Source organism: Trypanosoma cruzi (genome assembly GCF_000209065.1).
Source record: "Trypanosoma cruzi strain CL Brener chromosome Unknown tcruzi_1047053506245, whole genome shotgun sequence".
Classification (NCBI taxonomy): domain Eukaryota; phylum Euglenozoa; class Kinetoplastea; order Trypanosomatida; family Trypanosomatidae; genus Trypanosoma; species Trypanosoma cruzi.
Genome location: NW_921199.1, coordinates 1 through 18,250, shown reverse-complemented (window position 1 = coordinate 18,250; position 18,250 = coordinate 1). Strand labels below are relative to the sequence as shown.

Genomic DNA, 18,250 nt, shown 5'->3' with positions numbered 1-18,250 from the left:
GTGCGCTCTGTGTGTCTTCGACCACTGCCGAAGCATCCCGCTTTTTTTCTTCCGGTGAACTGGAAAATCCACCGACACGTCGATGGGGTGGTGGGGATGTTGCAGCGAGGAACGCTTTAAAGGTCGTGCAACCAGGTAGCGCTGCTTGCAATGACCCAGCAGCACTTGGGATTCTGCTCGCACTTACTTTCTACTGTCTGTCCGTTGGTTGGTGCCGTTTGCCGGAGGGCGTCTTGGCCCGTGCGCAACCGTCAGTGTCTCCGCTTCTATGTGTGGCCTCACAGTGATTGGGCCGTTGTTGACGGGGAGAGTAATTACTGTAGCGGTTACGACGACGCTGATGTGTTACACTGTGGCTGGTGGCGCCATCCACTCCTCTGCCACATTCTGTTTTGGTGCTTTTTAAATTTTACTTTGATTTCTTACACACAAACACACTCAGGCTAGGAAGGAAGCTACGACCAAGCGCTAATCGCTACTGTGAAATTGCAAGGCTCTTAAAGGATCAACAACACACACACCTCCCACAGGCACATATTTATATGCCCTCACGTGTTGCTGCAGTGATGGCACCCCGCACACGCAACCGTCGCGGCGTGGCCGGATCCAGCGGAAGGAGGAGAAAAGGAGGAGAGAGTGAGCCGCAGAGGCCCAACATTTCGCGGCATCTCTTCTACTCTGCATTGCTGCTCCTCGTCGTAATGATGTGCTGCGGCACTGGAGGAGCAACGCTTGCAAAGGAGAATGATGGCAAGATTGATTTACGACGTGTTCAGAAGCCTGCGGGGGTCGATCTATTTGTGCCACAGAAGACGCTGTTGCTGCTGAAGGATGGGATTGTTCCAGTTACGACGAGGGATTCATTTGCCTCACCCTCTCTCGTCAGTGCTGGTGGAGTAATTGGTGCTTTCGCTGAGGGTCACATGGATGGCGAATATCAAGGTGGTCAATTAAGTAAGCTCTTTTCTTCTGCTTTATTTGCGGGGTACATTGACTCTGCGTGGAATTGGTCCACTGTTGTTGGTGAGGTCAATAAGGGATGCATGGAGGGCACACACTGTGGTTGGTGCAGCGGAGGGAGAGGAGAGTTTGGATGCTGTGCTCCGCCGCACAACAATCACGAAGGGCCACGGAGTTTTTCCTCCTGCGGGAGGCTCTGATGTGTCCTACGAAGGTGGGTGCTGGAGAGAGGGCGGCCTGGAGCCGAAACTGGTTGTGGGCGATGCCACGAATCCCACGGGTGGCAAGCGGAGTGGACGGATCGAATGGAGCGACCCCAAACCACTCTCGAAGCGGATCTCTTCTGCTTCTCACGAAGGTGAATGGACGGAGTTCATTGCTTCTGGTGGCTCACGTGTTGTGATGGAGGATGGCACGCCTGTGTTTCCTCTGATGGCGATGAGTGAAGCAGAAGACGTTTGCTCCATGATCATTTACTCGACGGACAACGGCAGTGCCTGGGCGTTCTCTGAGGGCATTTCCCCTGCGGAATGCCTTAACCCCGCGTCACCGAGTGGGAGGGATCACTTCTCATGATTGTTGACTGAGAGAGTGGCCAGAGGGTGTAGGCGTCGCGGGACCTGGGGACAGCGTGGACGGAGGCCATCGGGACACTCTCAGCCGTGTGGGTCAACGCACGATCAGGAGTCTCTCAGAAGGAAAGCCTGCATGTGCATGTCCTCATCACCGCGACCATTGAGGAAAGGGAGGTCATGCTGTGCACTCAGAGAGGGCATGCCTCGGGGAGAAAAGGGCCACTGCGCTCTGCCTTTGGGTGACGGACAGCAGCCGCACGTTTTCTGTTGGACCGGTTGCCGTGGACAATGCTTCAAAGTGGAAGACAGAACTGAAGGACTGCGGTATGTAATTTTATTTGCCTTGTCCCTCTTGTTGCTGCCGTTTGTGTGTGGGTGAGTGAATGGAAGGTGTGGAGATGTGTGAGGGAGTGAGGGTGGCCGTTGTTTTCGTACATGTGGTCTTCCACTCAAAGGTGAAACCTCTCGTCAGCCTCTTGCAGCACCAGGCCGTGGACTAAGAGGATGGGAGGTCCGCTCCAACCACAAGGACAACGAGATGCAGTGCGTGACGATGAGGCTGACCTGCGGGTTGTTGCAGCGCATGGCAAAAGTGCGCCAGTACGCGTTGGGTGCTGTGCTCATGATTGGAGCGAAGTGGCGGCACGACATTGTGGCGCTGTGTGTGTTGTGCGGCGGTGGCATGGCGGCGATTGTGAGGGACGTGGCGGACACGGAGCTGCTTGACTGGGGAAGGAGGTGTCGTACGTTGCGGCGCGGTGGTAGCGCATGACGGCTGCGTGTGGTGGGAGGGCCCGACGATCCCGAGGCCTGTGCTGGAGGGGCGTGTGTTGAAGTGAGCGTGGCGTGCCTGTGAGGGCCTGAGGAGAGGGAATAACAGCAATAGTGACATTGTGGGTGTGAGGAACGGTGCACGGGCGAGGATAAATTCTTTTTTGTTTTTCGCTTTTGAACCGCGTCAACCAAATTGTTCTTGTGGTGCGTGACTCTCGTTGCTGGATGGGACGGTGCGTGTTACTGTGTGTGACTTGTCTCTCTTTGCTTTGCTTTCACTCTGCGCTGACGTGTTGTTAGTTTGTGCTGAAGGCTGCACGCAAGTGACAGGAGTGATGGCGATGACGATGACTGGCCGTGTGCTGCTGGTGTGTGCCCTCTGCGTGCTGTGGTGCGGTTTATCTGGAGTTGCGGCCAACGGTGTTGGCGGTGGCGATGGCAGTGCGGATGAGGACTTACTGTTGCAGTGGCGTGCTTGGCTGCGGAGGGAATGCGTGGAGGAAGTCAGCAGGAGGACGGGAGGCGGTGCGAATGCGTCCGCCGTGGAGGAATGCGTGCGTCAGGGGATGGACGGTTTGCGTGCCGTTGTGGATGGCCGTCGTCGTTGGAGACGTCAACACTCTGCCGTTGCCGCTGCTGCTGGAAACGGGGATGTCATCACGGACAATGATGGCCAGGCAAGGAATAAAGAGGTTTCACCACCCGAAATAAAAGATGAAAAGCCGGTGGCTTCAGGACAAGAATCAACAGATGCAACAAGAGGGAAGGACCAGACGATACAGAATCCTTCAGCTGCTATTGTGTCGCGTAAAAAACTAATTTCTGAAAAAAAAAGAAGGCGAGAGAATGACCGAGAAAGAAGATGGAGACAACGAAGATGAAGAAGCGGAGGAAGAAGCGAAGATACGCGAAACACCACCGGTAGTAGTACCACCGCCAGCAGCAGCAGCAGGAGGAGGAATAAAACCACCATCTGGTGCTTCTGGTCCTGCTGCCCCTGGCGCCATTCTCACTTCGCGGTCCTCTTCTGGTGTTGATTCTTCATCCCGCATCGGTGACGAAGGGTCCACCGTCGGTATTTCACCCAATGCGGTTGGGAAGCCTACAAGACAAGATAAGGTACCAGAAGCAAAGGAGAGTCAACACGCCCAGCCACACGACGGAGTGGCAGCAGATACACTCAACAACGGACCGGAACAAAACGATTCTGCTCCAACAACGGGTCAGAATGAAAACGAGGTCGCCACGTTGGGTGCCGGTGGTTCACGCTCTTCGGGAGAACAAATAACGGTAAAAGGGGGTTCAGAAGCTTCCCGAACAGACGAATCGTCAGCTGATCCAAATACAAAATTACAAGAAAGTGGAAAGACTCCACTCAAACCATCACACGCAGCAGCGACAGAACCAAAAACTCAGCACGAAGTATTGACGTCAGTAAAAGAGGAGACAAAGAGCAAGAGCACGGATGCATCAGCGAATTTAGCTGATGCGCCCAAAAGCAGTGACGAACATCCTGCATCCGCAGCCAATACAATGCAGAGTACATCAACTGGCAGCCAAGAAGCAGCAGCTACGCCGTCTTCAAATAGAATCTCTTCACTTCACGAGGAAACGACCACTGGAACTAACATTACTGAGAATGCTCAACATCCGAAGGAAACAACAGTCGAAACCACAGCCATGAAAAATACAATGGCTAAGACTGGCGACAGTGACGGCAGCACCGCGGCCTCCCACACCACCTCCCCTCTTTTGCTTCTTCTTCTTGTTGCGTGTGCGGCTGCTGCGGTGGTGGCCGCGTGAGAGTGAGTGTGAGAGAGCCGTGCACCGCCCGCACACACACTCGTCTTTCTCTCTCTGTGTGTGTGTCCCCTTGCATGGACTCTCGCCCTCACCTCACCCCACGAAGCACACACATAATGTGCCCATTGTATGTATGCATGCACACCCATGCAGGCCCGTTGGTGCTCTCTTTTGCACGACACGCACCGCTGCCGTCCTGCCTGGCTGCATGGGCGGAGCACCGTAACTGTTTCTGTTTTGTTTCTATTGCATTGAGTGGGCGACCTCTCTCTCTCTCTCCCTCTGTGTGTGTGTTTTGCTTTACGGGAGCAATGAGAATGTGTGTGCGCTGGTCGTCCCACGCTGCGGCTTTTTGTTTTGTTTTTCTTTTTGATTTTGTGGTTGAGTGCACCCATTCCGCGGCTGCGTGCGTGTGTGTGTGTGTGATGATATGAGTAATCTCCTTGTGTGCTATCTGCCTCTCTCTGCCGTTGCTTTCTTCAGACTCTCTTGTGGCGCACAGCTGCTCCGCAAGTATAGGCGCTGCCAGACACACAAGCACATGCACACACACATGCCGTGTTTAAAACGCTGAGAATGCACGCACGCACAGGATTGTGGCTGCGGAGGCCCTCGCGAGGGGGGAAAAAGCCTGCATTTTGTTTTTTTTTGACATGTTGCTCGGTGTGTGCTGACGCGTGACGAATAACAACACGCCCCAATAAGCAGAAAAGAAGTAAAACAAAATGGCGCTGAGCGGCACACCGGTAAGCCAAAAATACGCAATCACCAATAAAAAAGCCGGCGATCACCCAGCAGGCACATCAAGCCTCCTAAAAACCAACCTGGAACAGACAAAAAAAAGAGACAATCATAGAAAACAAAGATCCCCGCCCCCAAACAGGAAAAACATTAAAGAAAACGCGATTCTTTTTTTTGTCCTTACTGCCGGGGTTGGCCGCTGCAAGAAATAAAAAATGGTAGGGCGGTGGCCCCGGACGTTGGATACAACACGACTTACAGTAGTAACCACGCTGCGGCTGCGCACCCTAAACATGTCGTTTTCGTTTTCCAGGGAACAACGCAAATGTGCTCGATTGTTCGAAGATCGAAATTAATACTTTACGTGAAAAGGGGTCGCGCGACCGCATTTTTATAGCTCAGTGGCAAACACGCTCACAATTTCATCCGTGGACGCGGGTTCGATTCCCGCAGAAGCCTAAGTTTTTTCCATTTTTTTTTGAATTCTTGTTTCATATTGCTTTTTAAACTTCTGGTTTGCAGGACGGTGTGCGAGTTCTGCAACCGCACTGATTCCATCTGTTTCGTGGTTTGTGCGGCTGCTGCTGCTGTGGTGGCCGCGTGAGAGTGAGTGTGAGAGAGCCATGCACCGCCCGCACACACACTCGTCCTTCTCTCTCTCTGTGTGTGTGTCCCCTTGCATGGACTCTCGCCCTCACCTCACCCCACGAAGCACACACAATAATGTGCCCATTGTATGTATGCATGCACACCCATGCAGGCCCGTTGGTGCTCTCTTTTGCACGACACGCACCGCTGCCGTCCTGCCTGGCTGCATGGGCGGAGCACCGTAACTGTTTCTGTTTTGTTTTTATTGCATTGAGTGGGCGACCTCTCTCTCTCTCCCTCTGTGTGTGTGTTTTGCTTTACGGGAGTAATGAGAGTGTGTGTGCGCTGGTCGTCCCACGCTTCGGCTTTTTGTTTTCCTTTTTGATTTTGTGGTTGAGTGCACCCATTCCGCGGCTGCGTGTGTGTGTGTGTGTGATGATATGAGTAATTTGCGTGTGTGCTATCTGCCTCTCTCTGCCGTTGCTTTCTTCAGACTCTCTTGTGGCGCACAGCTGCTCCGCAAGTATAGGCGCTGCCAGACACACAAGCACATGCACGCACACATGCCGTGTTTAAAACGCTGAGAATGCACGCACGCACAGGATTGTGGCTGCGGAGGCCCTCGCGAGGGGGGAAAAAGCCTGCATTTTTTTTTTGACACGTTGCGGGTGTGCAGTCGATTGGGTGGTGTGGCTTAGGGTGCCTGAGACAAGTGTGGATTGCTTCTCGTCCAGCTGCTGCACGTGCCAATTTGTATCTTCTATGCTGTGTATACTTTGGTCAGGGATTCTTTGCCCGTGTGGGGTGATGTGCGTTGGAGGGTGCGCTGGAAGGGTGAACAGTAAAACAACTGGCGACAGCGCGTGGGCTTTGCGAAGGACGGTCTTGTTCTATTTTGCATTCTCCCGGTTGTTTTGTTTGTGCGCTGGCGTTGCTCGGTGTGTGCTGACGCGTGAGGAATAACGCACCTGCCGTGGCTGCTGCTGCTGCTGGTGGCAGTCGCTGTGTGTTCCCGGTGCACTGTTCTTCCTTCTCGTTCCGTGTGTCTGTGTGCGTGAGTTGTTGTTGTTGGGAGTGACTGCGGTGGGGATGATGGTGCCACTCACTGTGGAGGGGCGGTGCTTATTCTTTCACCCATATTTTATTATCCTGTTTTCTTTCTATTTCTCTCAATCACTCTGTTACGAAGTAAGGCTAAACGCTAATCGCTACTGTGAAATTTGAAGGCACTGAAAGGACCAACAACACACACACCACCCACACACATATTTATATGCTCTCACGTGTTGCTGCAGTGATGGCACCCCGCACACACAACCGTCGTCGCGTGACCGGATCCAGCGGAAGGAGGAGGGAAGGAGGAGAGAGTGAGCCGCAGAGGCCCAACATGTCCCGGCGTGTGTTTACTTCCGCGCTGCTGCTCCTCCTCGTCGTGATGATGTGCTGCGGCACTGGTGGAGCTGCGCAAGCTGCGGGGCAGGCATCTGGTCCAAGTTATAAATGGAAGGACGTTAAGGATGAGGAGGGTGGTGGTGTAACTGTGGACTCGTTGGGTGTTCCCGGCCTTTTGAAAGTGGGGAGTGATGTGTTTGCCGTTGCCGAAGCGCAGTGCAAGAGGAAGGATGAAAACAGCGGCTTTAATGGCATTGCATCCCAAATTATCACGATGGATAAGGATAACGAACCGAAGGAATTGCTGGAGGATGACAAGGACACACAAGTTCTGGAAGAAGTCACTTCTGGAAAGGAGAAGATGAGAGTAGATGTGAGCCGACCAACAACAGTTGTTGAGGGAAACGATATTTACATGCTTGTTGGAAAAAACAGCGGTGAAAATCTCGCCGAATGTAAGGCTACGACCGACACGATCAAATCGGGAATATTGCTGGTGAAGGGTAAGGTCGGTGAAGGCGGCAACAAACGAATCCATTGGAAGGAAACTGACGGTCTCCCGTGCACTCTAGGCGAACATCACAACACCTTGAAGCGGCTGATTGGCGGCGGTGGATCGGGTGTCAAGCTGAAGGACAGTACGCTTGTGTTTCCAGTGGAAGCCACGAAGACGACGAAGGATGTCGCACAAAAGGATGGAAAGACCGTTTCGCTGCTCCTGTACTCATCGGATACTAAGAATTGGAAGCTGTCGAAGGGGATGTCTGACGGTGGCTGCAGTGATCCCTCCGTCGTGGAGTGGGGGAAGGACAAACTCATGATGATGACTGTGTGTGATGATGGCCGCAGGGTGTACGAGTCCGGTGACAAGGGGGATTCGTGGACGGAGGCACTCGGGACACTCTCGCGTGTGTGGGGCAACAAACAGGATAAAAAAGTGAAGGCCGTTAGAAGCGGGTTTATCACGGCGACGATTGACGGTGTTGAAGATAACAGAAATGTGATGCTCGTTACTCTGCCGGTGTATTCCGAGGTGACTGAGAAAGGAGGCAATGTGAAAAAGGGAAAACTCCATCTTTGGCTGACGGACAATACGCACATTGTTGATATTGGGCCGGTATCCGATGATGACGCTGCCGCCAGCTCCCTGTTGTACAAAAGTGGTAAAGATGGTGAAGCTAATAAGAAGGATGAGTTGATTGCACTGTACGAGAAGAAGAAGGGTGATGAGGGCAAACCATCACCCGGTATGGTTTCCGTGCTTCTGACTGCGCAGCTGCAGCGTGTGAAGGAGGTGCTGGCGACGTGGAAGAAAGCAGACGACATTGTCTCCAAGCTGTGCACCTCTGAGAGTGTTGAGAAGGATGCCTCAACTGAAGATGCCTGCAGCCCTACTGTTAAGATCACGGCTGGGCTGGTTGGCTTTTTGTCCGGCAACTTCTCTGAGAACACATGGAGGGACGAGTACCTCGGGGTGAACGCCACAGTGAAGAAGGAAAATGGTGATGGGGAGACAGGGGCAACAAAGACTTCCGATGGTGTGCAGTTCCATGGAGCGTGGGCGGAGTGGCCCGTTGGCAGTCAGGGGGAGAATCAGCTGTACCACTTTGCGAACTACAACTTCACTCTTGTGGCGACGGTGTCCATCGACGGTGAGCCGACGAGTGGCAGCGTCCCTGTGATGGGTGTGCGTCTGAGTCGTGAAGGAGAAAAAAAAACTTTTGACCTTTCGTACGACAAGGAAAAGAAGTGGCAGGTGCTGTGCGATGTCGAAAGCCCTGAGGATCAAAGCCGCACTTTGGCGACGGATACAACACACCACGTCGTGATTTTGCTAAGGAATGGCACCCAGGGCTCCGCGTAAGTCGATGGTAAGCGTGTGGGTGGGGATGAACAATGTAAATTGGAAACTACGGGATCGAACGAGATCTCGCACTTCTACATTGGAGGGGATGGAGACGAAAAAGCCGACACAGAGATCCAAGACGTGTCTGTGACTGTGACGAACGTCCTGCTGTACAACCGCCCGTTGAATGACAGTGAGATTACTGCGCTTAACACAAAACTTTCTATTCCAAAAGCAAGAGGTGCAAAAACAGTGAAGGGTACTCCACCAGTGGTAAGTAAACAAGCTACGCCGGAAGCCGAAACTCCGTCTAGTCATGTCGGGCAACAGCAGACTGAACAGGATCCGTTGAGGAAAAGTGAAAATGCGGGGAGTGGCGTTTTATCCACGTCCGCGGCATCTACAGCTAGGAATTCCCCAGCAGCCAAAGAGTCCGAAGACCAGTCAGCGTCGGGAACATCTCCCGAAGGACATCCAAATGTGGATGTTGATTCTTCTTCCGAGGGAGGCCAAACGGTGGATGCCGAAGCTGGAGACATGGTGCAGGGAGATGGAACACAACAACCGTCAGTGGGCACTTCCGCCACAGCAGATACAAATGCCCCTACCGCTGAAACCATGGCGCACGATGGAACCGCCGTGACACCTGAGGCGGGAGGGCGCACTGGTGCGAGTGGAGAAACGGTGGGAGGGACGGATGGTCAGAAAAGGGAGGACATCCATCCACAGGACGGCGAAGTAAATGCTGCGGCACTCAGCAGCAGTCTCGGAAATGTGTCGCAGGGGAATAACAGCGATGCCGGCAGTGTGTGTGGGAGAGGACTGCTGCCGCTGCTGCTCCTTCTGTTGGGACTGTGGGTCATTGCGGCTCTGTGAGGCGTGACCGGCTGTCGCGTGGGACACCTTGCGACCTCCCCTGCACCGACACACACGGTAATTAATTTATCTTCTTTAATAACTTTTATTTACTTTTTCCCTGTTTGCTTTTTTTTGTTTTCCTTTTGGGGCAATCACTATGGACGTTTTTTCTTTTTTACTCTTCCCTCTTTAATTGTTTCTTCTGCACTCTTCCTGCGAGGGGTGCCGTGTGTTTCCGCCCAACTGCTCCACTCGCACACCCACCGACACGCTCATGACGACGGCCCTGTGCGCCTCGCCTGCTGCACGCATGAGGAGGGGCCGCGACGAACGGCGCGCTGAGGGAGCCGTGACGTGTGGGCGTGCGACGAGGGCCTGTGGGGCGGAGCACACATTTCTTCCCTCTTGTTTTGTTTCTTTGCGGCCAGGGCTGGCAGACACCCGCAGCGCCACACACACAGCCACACCCTGCCGCCGTGTTTTTCTTTAAGGATTTGTTTTGCTTTGCGTGTTTATTTCATGCGGTGGCGCACCCTTCGGTGTCGGCCTCGTGAGCATTTCTCTCCCCTCCGATGATTTTTTTTTCTTTTGCTGCGCTCACTCTCCCGATGGAGTGACGCGACTCCCTTCATGTCTGCGTGCCTCTCTCAGTCCCCACACACACGAGTGACTGTGCTCTGCGGGCCGCACTCACGCGCCGATGAGAGGGCTGAGGGGAGCAGCAACACGCAGATGACCCCATGAAATATAAACGATGTGCGGACACACGGAGGGTCGGACGGTCGAAGCACACGCAACCATCTTTTTAATTTTCTTTTGCGGGCAAAATACATACAGACAGTTTGGTGTGGCCACACGGCAGCCAGGCGATCTTTTTCTTATTTTATATTTGTGTGGAGCAGTAATGGACGATTTCTTTTTCATTTATAATTATTTTGTGTGGTGGGGTTTACATAAGACGAAGGGGGACGTTTTTTTGTTTTCAATAAATATTGTGTGAATTGCCGCTGCTTGGGCTGCAGTGCAGTCATGAGTTTGAGCGGTCTTCTTCTTGTTGTTGTTTCCGTTATGCGTCTCCGCTGCACATTTTTGTGCGTCCCTCCACATACTCTGCTCCCTCTTTTCTACTTCTTTGCTTTGTGTTGCTGCAGACACACACACACAAGATGCACATTGCAGTGGATTTGAATGCACCTTTTGTAGTGCATGCTGGCAGTTGCGTGTGGCGACTGTTGTCTTCTTCCGTGGCCATGAGGAGGGGGAGAGAGGAAGCGCACCCCGAGTCTATTTTCCTGCGGGTGTGATGCACCGCGTGTGACTGCGCTGAGTTGGGCTCCGTGTCCCATTGATGGCGGGATGGCAGGAAATTTTGTGCCGCGTGATGGATGGATGAGGGTTCGCTTGCTCCGTGTGCGTTGTGTGGTGGTCGCGGGTTTTGCCATTTCCCTGGGGCTGCGGGAATGAGCTGGGGGAGATGGTGGTGGATGTCTTCTCCTCCTGCATGGTGGTGGCTGCTGGCGTTGTGTGCCTTCCTTGCGTGGATGCCGTCTCGTGGTGTGTGGACTGTGCGGCTGGGCCTGCTGCCCTCTCCTCATGTTGTCTGCTCTCTCTCTCGCTGTATCCGCTGTGCTCCGTCCCTCTCCCTCTCGTTCCATTCTTTTTCTTTCCGTCTCACGGATCAGCTGACTGACACCAGCGACTCCACTACGGGCGATGGTGACTGCGATAGTGACGGTGCGGCGCCGTGTTGGTACTTGCGCTCTTGTGCTGCGGCTGCTCGTCCGTGTGCGTGACGGCGGCAGGAGACGATAATAATGATAACAGCCGTCCTCCCAGCCCTGAGCTAGGGAAACCGGATCCTACAAAAATATGCCTGGTGCATTACAGCCATATGGTGGGGAGACCGGTGGGCCACAGAGAGAGAGTGGGAGAGACAGCGAGGAGGGTTTGAGAAGTCCAGGACCTTCGTTGCCAGAGGAAGCAGGCACAGCCATCACTGGACAGACACCAGCTCCGCCAGAGTCACTGAGTTCGGCTAGCGATAATCCAGGGCCACCAGGTCTGGCAACTCAGTCTCCACACACACACAAGGCGTGGCCGGTATGTCAGATGCACAAAATAGAAGGCGCAGTAAAATACACGAGGCAATGAGAATCATAAGGCACAGATATCAAATGAGAAGATCAAAATGCCAAATAGTACCACCAATAAGACTACAACAACGCTCTGGCTCAGCCGGCCACCTCAACGTGGTGCCAGGATGTGCAGTACTCTTTGATAGGGATGAAGCTAAGTGCCTGCTGCCCATCCGCTACGCGCGGAGAGGTGAAAGGCGCCGAACAAACGGGTCGGAAGGGCACCAGATGGAGCCATTTACATGGCTGCCCGCGGAGCGGTATTTTCATCCGCTGCTGAATTCCATCGGCACTTATCAGCGCTATAATTACCGTTTGCGTGCCGTATGTGACGCGCGACGACAAAAGCTACTGCTAAGCGGAGACATTGAGCAGCACCCAGGCCCCATAGCAGTACTCCAGATGAGCGTTTCTTGCCTCACGCCGTCAAAACTCGCAACATTAATGGCGCAAGGAGCAGACATAATACCATCCAGGAGACTTGGAAGTCGTCAGAGCAGATCGCCAGCATGCACACTGGAGATTATGTGCTCTATGCACAGTCGCGCATCGGCAAGGGAGGCGGTGTGGCGGTGCTGGTCGGGAAAACTCTCCGCTCCAAGCGTATACCTCTCACCATCCCCCAGCATGACACCAGCCTTGAAGTGGTGGTGGTCCAGGTTGCTCTGGACCAGAACCGTGATCTTATTGTAGCGAGTGCCTATATGAGACCACCACCGCAAGTAACGCAATCCTTCAGGCGGTTAGTAAACTGCCTTCCAGCCTCGTCGCTGCTCCTGCTGTGCGGGGATTTCAACATGCATCACCCACAGTGGGAGTCATTCTTGGAGACTTCTCCAAGCGAGGTTGCTGCAGAATTTTTAGAACTGTGCACGGACGCGGGACTCACCTTGGTTAACACCCCTGGTGGGATCACGTATGCCCGTGGCACAAGAGAACGATCCTGTATCGATCTGACATGGTCAAAGCATTTGACTGTGTCGGATTGGTCAGCTTCCGTGTCGCCGCTTAGTGATCATTATATGCTGACATTTACGCTGCATCAGGCGTTTAAGGATACCATACCTTCGGCACCTAGGATATTCCACAGTTGGGGGAAGTGCAAATGGGATTCATTCGTCAAGGACTTCGACGCACAACTTCCGGCATATGACTATAAAAAGCAGTCCACCGGCATTAAGGCTTTCACGAGAGCGCTTATAACTTCGTATCGACGACACTGCCCCCGCGGCATGCACAAGGACGGTCCCAGGCTTTGGGACGACACTCTCATGGAGGCAGAGCGGATGGCTACCGACAGCAAGGCCCGCTATCTACAGTTACCGACGCCCGACCGTGAGGCAGAAATGCAACGGACGAGGAGTCAATTCTTCCTCCTGCTCCGAGAGCGCTTGCGCAACACGTATCCACGTCGCATCAGCAAGTTAAATCCAGGCGAGCCACTCGCATGGAAATACATTTCCGGACAAAAAAAGGCATCACTTCCATCTCCCACATCAATTTTATTGGGAGATGGTCAACACACTTACAAAACAGCAAGGAGAGCAGCGAATGCTCTCAATCGCGTCTTTTTTCCATTTCACCCCTCTCACAAGGCAGTTAGATTTTCCAAAGGCATAAACAGACAGAGTGCATCTTTGAACATTAATGCTTCTTTTCTTTTTGGGCAGCAGAAAAACAACGAGTCTGCCGCTACATTTACTTCAGGTTCTTCACTCTCATCTAGGTCTGAGCCACAGGATAAAAACGAAGCTGCCACCACATCTGGTTTAGTTGCTCATCTTCACTCCCCTCTTGATGCACCTTTTAATTCTACGGAACTGCTTGCTGCGCTACGTAATACGCCGTATGGCAAGGCCCCCGGACCGGATGAAGTCTACAGTGAGGCACTGCGACATATTTCGTCAAAGGGCCTCCGATTCCTTCTTCGCTGCATTAACTGCAGCTGGACGACCGGTACGATTCCGGTTGAGTGGAGACGCGCTACCATCGTCCCGCTCTTAAAACCCGGCAATTCGCCGGAACTGCTTGAGTCATATCGACCCATCAGCCTTACTTCCATTGTGAGTAAGGTTGCTGAGAAAATGGTACTGAAGAGATTGCTTTGGGTGTGGACGCCACACCCCCACCAGTATGCATATCGTAGTGTGCGTACCACGACGATGCGGCTGGCACACCTGATACACGAAGTGGAGCATAATAGAAATCACTATTTCCAAGTGAGCCTTCCCAAGAAGAGCGGTGTTGGCAATCAACTCCACTACAGACCCCATCGGACCCTGCTGGTGTTGGTTGATTTCAGCAAGGCCTTTGACTCCATAGATCATCGAGTCCTCAGTCGCTTGCTGGCTAATATTCCGGGGGTGAATTGTAGAAGGTGGCTTAGAAACTTTCTATGTGGTCGCTACGCGAAGACACGAGTTGGCCACAGACACAGCGATCGGCGTCCCATGCTGCGAGGAGTTCCTCAGGGGTCCGTGCTGGGACCGTATTTGTTCTCCCTTTACGTACACCCACTTCTCAATCTGCTGAACAGCTTTGCGGGTGTCACAGCAGACATGTATGCGGACGACCTCTCTATTATCGTTAAGGGGCAGTCCCGGGAAGACGCCATTCCCACTGCCAACATGGTTCTTGGAAAACTGCATGCGTGGAGTCAGGAAAATGGCCCGGCCATCAACCCGTCAAAGTGTGAAGCTGCTTGGTCCACACCCTCCCCCCACACGGAGTCAGATTATGATCGTGAAGGAAGGTGGCCCCTGGTAGTGGCTGGATGTCAAATCCCAGTCATGACCATGGGGGCATCGCGAACTACGAAGCTTCTCGGCATGGATCTCGATCCGCGACTCACGCTAAATGTGGCGGCCTCCAAGCAATGCGCTGCCACTTCGCAACGGATATCGCAGCTACGCTGCATAGCGCACAAAGAGGCGGGACCATCTCCACATGACCTACGCACGTTCGTCATTGGATACGGTGCTTCCAAATTACGCTATGGCAGCGAGCTCATATCGGCAGTAGCGACGGATTCAGCGAAGAATGAGATGCAGAAGACGTACGCAACTCTGGCACGCATTGTCGGCGGAGTTCCGAGCACTGCCGACCCGGAATCCGCGCTACTGGAGGCTAATATGCCGCCGCTCCACGTCCTCTGCCTGCGCGCACGGCTCTCAATATTTGAGAACACACGCGCATGTCAGACGGAGTGGATGCGGAGACCCCCGCCTGAGCCACCACCTCGCGCCGGTTTCCGCATCTCGCCGTTATCTCGGGACGAGCTATATGCCTTCGTAGACGCATACACAAAGGACTATGGCATCACCGAGAGCTCACCACGCGAAGAGCGGTTCTTTCGCAGCTCCATTCCTCCCTGGTTTGCGGCCTCCGCTCACCTGGCCACCATCGCCGTGGAACTTCCGATAGACCTCTCAATAACTGACGAAGAAGAGCTGATACGGGAAAAGCGCAGAGTCAGCGAAGAGGCTTTAGCGCTGCACAGCCATCGTTCGTGGATACTTGCGACCGATGGCGGTGTCGACGTTCCCAAGTCAGCAGGGGTTGGAATACTGCTTTCATTCCTCAACTCATCGGAGATAATAGAAAAGGCCAGCATAAACTGCGGTGCACGCCATGCAGCTACAGGACGGAATCCCGCGCACTGCTTCTAGCCCTAGAGAGGCTGATGATTCCTCGTATCCAGCACAGACGTAAAATACTGCTTGTGGTTACGGACAGTCAGTCTCTTCTAGCGGCTCTAAACAAGGGCTCGCTCAGTCAGACAGACTGGACGGAGGATCAGATCTGGCTGCGTCTCTTGACACTGATGTGTGCTGGCTGGTCCGTGCACCTGCAGTTTTGTTACGGACATTGCGGAGTACATGCTAACGAGCTTGCAGATCAGTATGCGACGCAGACTATGGCAACTGGACAATACACGGAGCAAGGAATCGCACCCTTATGGCATACGGATCTGCTGACATGTTTTACTGCCCAGCTCACCAACAAGTGGCGTAGTACCATTCGTCAAGACACTCATCGCCACCTGCTTTGCGGCACAAGGCCATCAGATCTCAGCGGTAAGGACCTGATCACTCAGGAAGTTCTACACCGTCAGGAACTGGTTCACCTCGCAAGGGCAAGGTGCGGGGAATCTGAGCTCTGGGGCCGACTATACTGGGCTGTGAGAGATTGCACGAACCAATGCCGTTTCTGCAACATCTCACCGGAACAGTCTGCATATATGCGCTCTAACAACGATCCAACTGCACCGGGGACGGACACTGTTCCCCCTTCGGCGAGGAAGACGTCTCTCCAGTAAGGAGACGGACCCTCACACGCCGTCGGAAGGAGAAATGTCCGCACTGTGATTCCACATTGACGGGATTCTCGGGTTTCGTCAGTCACTGTCGGTCATTTCATCCGGAACATCCTCCACCGCTTCCCGAGCTCAAATGTGATTTCTGTGACATGGTTTTCCCCACACGGAGAAGCACCGCACAGCACAGAAGTTGCTGCGCACACAACCCAGACGCCACACGGCATCGAAACAGCAGTGCCAGGAGGCGATCTCTGCTGCCGCAGGATCAGCCAGCTTCCACAAGCACGCCGATTGGCCCGCAGGAAACCTTGCACCATCTGCTTCTAGAATGTCCAGGCACCTTGGCTGTGCGCCGACGGCTGGGCATTGAACAGGACCTTCGCCTCGGAAAGTTCTCTCAATGGCAGTTGCTTCATAGCAGGAAACTTTTGTCGTTGCTCGACCACCTCTTCGGCACTCAGATGGCCTTGTATAGCTAGACGCGTTGGTAAGAGTAGAAAAAAAAAAAAAAGCCTCACAAAATGAAAATAAAGATGCCAAACCGAAAGAAACACCAGTGACGGCCACAGCCATGAAAAATACAACGGCGACGACTGGCGACAGTGACGGCAGCACCGCAATCTCCCACACCACCTCCCCTCTTTTGCTTCTTCTTGTTGTTGCGTGTGCTGCTGCGGTGGTGGCCGCGTGAGAGTGAGGGAGAGAGAGCCGTGCACCGCCCGCACACACACTCGTCCTTCTCTCTCTGTGTGTGTGTCCCCTTGCATGGACTCTCGCCCTCACCTCACCCCACGAGGCACACACAATAATGTGCCCATTGTATATATGCATGCACACCCATGCAGGCCGTTGGTGCTCTCTTTTGCACGACACGCACCGCTGCCGTCCTGCCTGGCTGCATGGACGGAGCACCGTAAATGTTTCTGTTTTTTTTTTTTTTTGCATTGCATTGAGTGGGCGACCTCTCTCTCTCTCTCCCTGTGTGTGTGTGTTTTGCTTTACGGGAGCAATGAGAGTGTGTGTGCGCTGGTCGTCCCACGCGTTGTTATTTTTTTTTGTCTTGAATCTTTGCTTGTGTTGTGGTTGGGTGCACCCATTTTACTTTCATTGATTGGTTTTCTTCTTAAAGTGCGGAGGGCTGAATTTTCCCTTTTGTATCCTCCTGTTCTTTGTTTCTTCCCACGCAATCGGTCCTTGTTGCTTCAGCGAGCCACGAAATATTTGCCTAACACCCACATCAATGGCTTACTTGCTCTACACCCCACATTAGTTTGAGACGCTGGTGCTGCTGCATGTGATGATGTTTATGGTGTGATTGCCAGTGGATGCTTTGCTGTCACTTTGACGTACCCTCGATTTGTTGAATATGTTATGCGTTCCGACAGCACGAATTGGATCCGCGTTGTTGTGAGGGACGCACCCTTTTGAGCAGTTGGTGCGCTGCAGCCATACACCGTCATTGGGAGGGAGGGATGGATGCCCATCCGCATCAACGTATCCACAAGGGACCTGGATGATACCGGGAAGTATTGGATCTCAGAGAGGTACCACGCAATGAATTCATTGAATGGCAATTGCGAGTGTGAAGGCAACGTTGTATCCTCTGCGCACGGGATCATTCTCGAGAATGAAGTTGTCCCTGCTGCTGTCAACCCGCATGCGGATCGTCTGCTCGTGCAGCCACCGGAGGGTCCTTTGATTGTGCCCCCATTTGCCACGGGCAGTGTTTGCATTCGGTTTACGGTGCGTGCTGGGCATTGTTCCACTGGTGTTGCCAATGCTGACATGGTGCTCTCCGTGGCAGAGCGCTGTCGGTGGTGGTGCACTCGACGACTGCCGTGGTGGCTGCGAGGAGCCGCGCGACAGCGACGACATTGATGGCATGGAGCTGCAGGATGGCGATGGGGACGGGAGGACGCTGGAGTCGCACTGGTCGCAGCGCCACGCGAAGGATGAGTGGATGTCACCGATTGTTTGTGCCGACTGCTGCACGGAGCTGACGCTGGCCGCACCGGCTGACCTGGGCTGCATGAGGGTGAAGTGGGAGATGGCGGAGCCGATGCGCTGGTGAAGGAATTCGGGCTGTGCGCTGCTGCAGAGGAAGTGCTTCGCACTGAACATGAGTGAATATCCCCAGATGTTCTGCGAAGCGGGCGTTCATGCCAGATGCTGCACGTTGGATCGGTATTCCCGCGGTTGGTGTGTAGACGAATTATCCGTGAAGGGTCAGCAAAACGCCCGATGGACAGTTGCCCCATCA

General features: G+C 53.6%; 1 protein-coding gene and 5 pseudogenes across 1 annotated transcript, besides 6 other annotated features; all 6 read left to right on the top strand.

Annotated features, from left to right (window-relative positions):
- Positions 1-2,173: part of a sequence feature (areas not merged during assembly with more than two copies in the genome that could not be assigned to a particular haplotype) that runs on past the window's edge.
- On the top strand, positions 543-1,826 carry Tc00.1047053506245.76 (annotated as a pseudogene).
- On the top strand, positions 2,041-2,373 carry Tc00.1047053506245.73 (annotated as a pseudogene).
- Positions 2,174-2,925: a sequence feature (haploid, Esmeraldo-like haplotype).
- Tc00.1047053506245.70 lies at positions 2,649-4,112 on the top strand (annotated as a pseudogene).
- Positions 2,926-7,356: a sequence feature (areas not merged during assembly with more than two copies in the genome that could not be assigned to a particular haplotype).
- On the top strand, positions 6,715-8,697 carry Tc00.1047053506245.60 (trans-sialidase, putative; the record flags this gene model as incomplete). The annotated part of the gene is made up of 1 exon (XM_815207.1): positions 6,715-8,697. The coding sequence occupies one exon, from the start codon at positions 6,715-6,717 to the stop codon at positions 8,695-8,697; it is 1,983 nt and encodes a 660-aa protein (XP_820300.1).
- Positions 7,357-8,249: a sequence feature (haploid, Esmeraldo-like haplotype).
- Positions 8,250-18,250: a sequence feature (areas not merged during assembly with more than two copies in the genome that could not be assigned to a particular haplotype).
- Positions 11,762-16,501: a mobile genetic element.
- Positions 16,505-16,681, top strand: Tc00.1047053506245.41 (annotated as a pseudogene).
- On the top strand, positions 17,768-18,250 carry Tc00.1047053506245.21 (annotated as a pseudogene; the record flags this gene model as incomplete).